The sequence below is a fragment of the Astatotilapia calliptera genome, chromosome 2, assembly GCF_964374335.1.
Source record: "Astatotilapia calliptera chromosome 2, fAstCal68.1, whole genome shotgun sequence".
Lineage (NCBI taxonomy): Eukaryota > Metazoa > Chordata > Actinopteri > Cichliformes > Cichlidae > Astatotilapia > Astatotilapia calliptera.
Window position 1 is genome coordinate 3758715 of NC_137423.1, and position 7466 is coordinate 3766180.

At 41.0% G+C, this 7466-nt stretch overlaps 1 protein-coding gene across 1 annotated transcript; it reads right to left on the reverse strand.

The window, feature by feature from the left end:
• Nucleotides 1-832: 832 nt before the first annotated feature.
• LOC113028519 (uncharacterized) lies at nucleotides 833-3164 on the reverse strand. The gene is made up of 6 exons (XM_026178855.2): nucleotides 2572-3164; nucleotides 2132-2461; nucleotides 1763-1840; nucleotides 1556-1684; nucleotides 1424-1470; nucleotides 833-1349 (listed from the first exon to the last, which is right to left on the reverse strand). The coding sequence occupies exons 1-6, from the start codon at nucleotides 2612-2614 to the stop codon at nucleotides 1221-1223; spliced, it is 756 nt and encodes a 251-aa protein (XP_026034640.2). The 5' UTR covers nucleotides 2615-3164; the 3' UTR covers nucleotides 833-1220.
• Nucleotides 3165-7466: the final 4302 nt, after the last annotated feature.

Sequence of the window (7466 nt, forward strand, 5' to 3'; positions counted from 1 at the left end):
TGTACTCCTCTATTATAAGAAGTTGTATCGACACGATCACTACCACAAAACATATTTCCCTTCTCTAACAACAAGCTGTGGATAATGAAAGATGTCCGAGTCCTGCTTAAGGCCCTTAACATGGTTTTCAGATCTGATGGCATACAACAATATAGTGTTGTCAGGTCTGGTTTGAAGAGGGGCATCAGAGATGCCAAGGTAGATGGATTGATTATTTTATAGCACATTTCTACTCTGTCTGAGACTTAAAGAGACGTGACTTAAAGCGTTTTATGTTCACTTCCCACTGCCTTGAGGAAGTCACAAAGATCTTAAAGGACTCATCCCATCCTACCCATCATCTGTTCAACCTGGTGCTCTCCATCAGTAAAACCACAGACAGATTGTCTAACTGTTTTTAATCATTTTTTAAGTCATCAAATATTAAAATATTAGTTATATGAAGTATTTGCAAGGTAAATCATTGTCGAAACAAAAAAACCCCAAACAGGTTGGATCACTATTTTGAGAAAGAAAAGAAATAAAGAGAAGAGAACAAAACAAAAAAATAAGGACAGAAGCAAATATTTTTTAGTGCACTGCATTTGTAAGTTCGTCATTCGTATAACCACAGTAAACATGTGCTGCTCACATTGAACATCATGTGTGCTTCAGTTTAATTGTTCTTTAAATGTTGTCCTGACTACCTGCTTGGCAGACCACAGTACTCACCACAGTGAATACTGGTGTTGTAGTTTTAGTTGTGCTCTAATAGTGCTTTAAGAGGAAACCTAAGTACCTTCTTATAGTGAAATAAAAGTGCTACAAATCACACCAAAAGCCACAGTTTGGTACTAGAAAGTGTTTTATTTATTTACATATTATGATGTTACAAGAAAACGTCTTTGAAAATGTGTTCCTCCACTTCACTACAAGTGCATCCCCACTTAGGTCTTTACGTTTGACAACAGTAGTTTTCTTTACATAGTATTGTATAACTCAGCCTTTTGCTTTTGTGAAAGTAAGCCTGAGACTTAATTCAGAAAAGTGTAAAGTAATGTCCCTAGCCAGACTGAAAAGGTTGCATGCATGTATACAGATGTAGAAGTTTATGCTTAAACAGAAGTTTAACTAAAATACATTTTTAAGCTTACAATGGTATCTAATATACCTAATATTAGGTGTACTCTACTGTGACATAAAAGAAACACCTAAATTATTCAGTGGATCCAAAAGGCTCATTAATCCAGCCCAAAGGCCTTGACAGCAGTGTGGAGTCTCTCCCTCTCAGCTGCATCTGTTGTCCCACCTCTGTCAGTTCCCATCATGGCAAAGACTGCAGCAGAGTAAAACCACACATCCTCTGCTTTCTAAGGGGAAAAAACAAAATGTCAAAAGTAACATTTCATTCTGATGAGGTTAATTCAGTCGTTTACTACTTTACCTGTTGAGTTTTCTGGATACCAGTGTTTTTTCGCAGGGGAACAACACCTACATTATGGAATATGAAAAAAAAACAAGAACTATGAATGCAGCAATTCAAATATAATGCTGTTTTCTGAATAGCTGCTATTACCTTTGCAATATTGCGTGTCATCTTTCTTCATTGCAGCAATAAGGATAGCTATAACAATCAGGCTTATAGCCAAGACAGCACACAGCATAAAAATAACTGCCCCGGATCTGTGTGACCATATGCTGCTTCCTGGAACAATATGAATAAAAGATCTGACAGTTAGAGTATATCAAAATGTTTTAATTGATAGACCGATGATTGCGTTACCATGGATGTCTGGCTTAGTTCCAGATGATACTGTCGAACTCTGAGCAACAGAAGAGTTGGAAATGCTCTGATTTTTTCCTGTTGGACATAAAGGTTTTTTTTTAAGTTATACAAGCTTTGTTATAAATTTTTAATTTAGGAATTGTGTATATTAAATTAGAAGCACACTATTTTTTTAAAATAATTTTAAATTAATACTCTACTACTAATAACACTGCCAAAATAATAACAAATGTGCATTTAAAACACATAAAGTTAGATTCTGGTGAAAGCCTCAGCAATTAAAAAAAACACCATAAAAAGAAATGAAACAAAATAAAAAAAATATTAAAAATGAGATATTTTGAAATGTACTGATTTTGTCATTACCTTTTATTAATAAATGCATCCCAGTCCATATAATGTCTGCAAGCCACTCGGAGACTCCACAGTGATACATTCCCTCATCTTCTTGAATTGTCCTCAAAATGGTCAGGTTACTAAAACTGCTGTTGCTTTTTATCTCCCATCTGGATTTAGGAAAATCTTGTGCATACTCAGGTGGTTTAGATTTCCGCACTGTCACAATTACTTTCAGTGTATCCCCGCCACTCTGTTTATACCAGTGGACTTGTCGAGGGAGGACCTCTGTGTGAGGTAGACTACAGATGAAGGTTGCAGGTTCTCCAGCTTGAACAGTAATTTGTGAAACCAGTGCATCTGACATAACACATTAAAGCACATTGAGTAACAATGTATGATCCAATATGACTCAGCTGACATGCATGTCTTGACTATGAGCATTTAAGACTGAATAAAAAAGCACTTACATCCTTGATGAAGAAGATTCAGTGCAATCCAAAACACAATCATCTTCACATTGTCTTCTTCTTGGAGACTTGTCGATAATCAGCAACGTAGGTCGATAGGTCAGACTGCTGAGTACATTAAACGTGCACTTCCTGTGACACAACTTGGAGTGCCTTGCATTTAGGTGGGTGTAGTCACCCTCAACTAGCCTTTCAGTTTTTAAAAAAATGTCTTTGTGTGAATGACTTTTGGATTCTCAGGACATTTTGTGTCATTTATTACTGTGTAATGCACTTGAAATGTTGTTTTGATTGGGAAGGAATAGTCATCATTAGTGCAGCAGAAATGGCCATGCAACAAACATTGCTGCTTGCTCCTATTTTCACCTCTCTCTGTATTACATAGAACACTTTAACTAACACCTTTTTCAAGCCAAATGTACAAGAGGAAATGTGTGTGCCTCGTGCACAGAGTGAGACACTGAGACACTAGACATTCTTTGCTGGCATGTTGCAAGAAATTTTTGCATGCTTGTTAAAGCCACTTTGGAAAATCCTAAAATCTGAATGATAACAGTATTTTGTGGTTAAGCTGTAACATTTCGCAAATACTAACAGTAGCAAAATAAGTGAAGGATGGGGTATGGTATGTTGGGATCTAGTAAGAATTTGGTAGCAAAAGCTTAAAAGAAAAAACAGGCACAATGGAAACATCTTTAAGGCAGTTTTTTTCCTACAATGTCCCAAAGAAAATCCCACGAGTCCAATGTTTGGATGTGTAATGTATTACAAGGCACATACGTCATTGTCGTTGCTTCCTGTGCTTCTTGTCTCTTTGTCAGTTTTCTCCCTGTAGATATTGTAAATATTATTGTACAGTGAACCAAAGACACCTTATTTTTCCTGATAAAGTGCAAAATAAAAAATTGTTTAAAAGACCATTTTGTGGGAACTGGTGGCATCGGAGATGAGACTTGCAGACTTTTGCAGAATACAAATAAATACATAATTCAGCCACTTCTGTCACTCTGTGGTGGCAGTCACTGAGCTGACACTGCATTTGAGGTGTTGAATTAAACTCTGCAGAGATTTATCTTTACAGTTTTACTCACATTCACAGTTGTGATCAGAGAAAAGAAACAAGAGTTTTCTTGATAAACTGTATCTGATAGAAAGTTTTTGATAGCATGCTACAATGCTATAAAAGCTATAAAACTGGGGGAAAAACACAATTACATCTGCACTGAGAGCCAATGTTCTCTCCTGAACAGCATACCTACACAACAAGTCCTCAAAATCCTGTGTCCCCTTCATCTACATGTCTATAGATGTCTGCTCCAACGACCACCATTTGAACTTGATCCCACTTATTCCAGAATTTGTCTTTAAATGAGCATCCAACTTGTGGGGCATACACGATAACAGATTTCAGCATCGCTCCAATTTCTTTCAATATATCACCTGCCCAACAACGCATATGAAAATGTTGGTGTTATGGACCAATTAAGACGGTGTTAGGATGATTTTGATAATATTTGTTGTTGTTGTAATTAAATTTGTAAACCTTGTCCTTAAACTGTATGTTTAGAGATTTTTCTGTTCCTCCCCTACACATCGAGGATGTGGGGGAGGCAAATAGTTGTTTAACTGCAGGCACATTCCATCTAAAGGTTCTGGTTCCTTATGTGGTAAAGGATGTTCACTCCCGGCCATTTAGGGGCTCACCTATGCTTGCATATGGTGAACCATTAAAGTTAAACCATATATGGGTGTGGGGAGATCCTCTGGATAACTACGAAATGTGGTTAAATAGTTCTAAGCTTATATTGTGTGAGAAGAATTCACATATACAGAGACACATACCCACATGCACTCACACATGCACACAACACACACACATGTGCTCGCTCATGCATGCCCACACACACTCAGTGCCTGAGCTTTTATGGGACACACTATATGGGTTTTACATTGCGTAACCAGTTTAAACCAGTTTGACAGTGTTTGTGTAACCCACGGTGGTCATTAGCCTGCAAGGGGAGTCAGTTTGAAGTCGGCTGAACATCTTGCCGGACTTCCTTGCTAGCAAGTGAGAACCGTACGGAGTGTCTTACTTTTGTTCACAATGACGAACCTCTGCGCCAGCGAGGTCTGACATTAGACCTAACAGAGGGCATATAAGTCTGTGGCAGGACCTGCATTAAGTTCTTTGGATTATTACAATGTTTACCTCCTTCCTGCTTAAAACATAGCACACAACACCTAAATAAACAGAGACCATGGCTGTGTGCAGTGCCCCCAAGAGCACTAAAGACCAGAGGACACACACCCAAATGATAACGATGTGTCCACCTCAGCAGATTCAAGAGGGAAGCCCCAGATTGACCCCTCAAGGCCAAAGGGTGAGAGCCTCAGATGTGAAGCTGACTCACCAGGGGCTGGCCCAACTTGAGGACAGGCCCCCAGAACCACCCAGCAAAAATATTATTACATTAACAATTTACATATCAGCTGGCATAGTGATTCATAGTTCTCACTCATTATTTTTTAAAAAGAATTGTTGAGCTCCTCACCTGACATAGGTGGGTATGTAAAATTAAGCGTCTTCAAACAGACAATTCAAACAAACTAACAGGCTATTATTGATGTCATCAACATGAATTTTGCATGCCTTAGAACAGTGGTTCTCAAACATTTCACAATGAGCACCACCTAATAAAATATATGGCTCTTGAAGTACCACCCTTATGACCGACATTAAAGTACAGTAGTATAGGCCTATTTAACACCGCATACAGTTCACTTACATACATACTTATATGAATGTTATTTATTTTAACTGTCATAAACAAGATGTGACAAGTGATAATAATAACAACTGTACTGCATTAAAACATTTACAACAGGTGCGATATCCAATCTCTAAGTGATGACCTGATGAAACCTGCTTCCAGGTCCAAACTACTCTGCATTTATTAAGGCTGTTGTGTTTTTAACATGTTTTAATTCTTTATATTTTGTTCGATTTAATATGAACAAACCCCTCAAAAAAAGTCAGTGATCACTGTCGGCCTCTCTTGGTTTTTAATCATCACTATTCATTTTAAAGCTCAGTTTTTAAAACATCACGATGTAACTACAGCCCAGCCCATGCAGCGGTATATTAATGACTGACCTTATATTGCAGTTGTTCTCCTGACTGAAGTTTGGTCTGTTAACTTCATCCTGCCATGCAGTTTCATTTGTTCCTAACCATCGGGAACCCTCATTGAGTGGAAAAAAAGTTATCCTCCAGCTTCCTTGTGTAGCTAGCCACCATGCAGCACATCATTATATACCAGCTAGCCCAACTTCAGTAACCCTACAAACGTCACTGCTGTTTAGTTTTCTGTCTGCATTTATTTTGGAAGTGATAGCAGAGCTGTACGTTTGAATTTTTGCTGTGACGTTTAAGCTGCTGGATTTTTGGCTTCACGACCCTACTTCATGGTTTGTGGACATCGAAACTCAGTTGGTCCTCGTGGCGTTTCGGCCGTTTGGCTCTCGGCGAAGGCAGTCACACTTTTTCTCCTCTCCTCCTCTCCCTTATCTTCCCTGCTTAGCCTCTTGTGTCCTTGTCTTGTCTCGTGTGCATTACTTTCCCTGGAACAGTCTCTCACTGTCGTTCTCTAAAACCTAAAAGAGAATTATGGATTTGATCAGCTGGTCTCTGAATGCTATTGACACCCTTTTCTAAACGAGAAGTCTGGGCTCGGGAGAGCCCGAGTGCCCTGAAGGGACTTTCCCTGCCGGATACACGATGGACGGGTGGCAGACCTGGAGGATCATGTGCCTGGCGGGACTGTCGATCGAGGACACTGAAGATATCTACCTATTCGGAACCATGGTAACAGGGTTCTTGCTGATCGGAGCTGGCTTGAGATGACCGAGATGTGGGTCCCAGGCACCTTTACTCCATTTCTAATGACAGGGGAGTGGACCTTTCTGTGTCTTTTGAAGTAAGCTATGAGTTCTTTTGTTTTCAGGACATGCAGTTTTTTTTTTCTGAGCAGCAGGCAGGGAGGGATTTGAAGGTGGTCCAGTTTGGTGGTGTGGCGAGGTGTGGCTTGGGTACAGCAGCAGGCGAGGCTGAGACACACTGGAGCTCCATCAGCTCATCACGCCTTCCCTGCATAAAAGAGTGTGCCAGGACCCAAGGTTGTTGGTGTTGTTGTGTGCGTGTGGTGCAGCTGAAAAGCTGCAATTGAGTGAAAGATACAGCAACTGGAAAAGAGACATGTTGAAAGAGCAAACTATGTGGTCGGGTCCGAGCCAGCCAGTAGAGGCGCAGGCCCGAATGGTGACCAAGCTCGTGGCCATGCAGAGGGAGCAGGCGGCGGTGTTTCATGGCCAGGCAGAAGAGCTGCATGACTGGTCCGAGCGCCGGATGCAGCTGATAATGAGTCTGACAGCTCGGTTGGTTCCTGAGCATCAAAGAAACCTGCTCTGCTTGAGCCTGAGGTCAGCGCACGGTGAGGACCTGTTCTGCCTGAGTCAGAGGTCGCTGTGTCGTCTAGTCCAGTGGCATCGGCCAGGCGTGTGTCTACAGGCGCGCAGGTGTGGTCCTGCGCGCCAGCCACCTGGCAAGCTGCCTATGTGCCCCAACTCTGTCCACATCTTCTGCACAGCCACCGCTTGCCACGCGGTTGCCCCCCGGACCCGCCTCATCACCTCGTCAACGGCTGAATGTGGCCAATTTCCCCTTCCATCCTAGATGTTTTTGGTCACTGTCACATTCTCTACACTGCACCAAATGTAGAAAACGACAAACTGAGTGAGGGTCTCCAGGTCCTGCTGTTTGAAGATGGGTCAGTCTGTCAGACCAAAACAGTCCTGTGGCTGGAGGAGAGCATCATCGTGTTTTAATGATCCGGGTT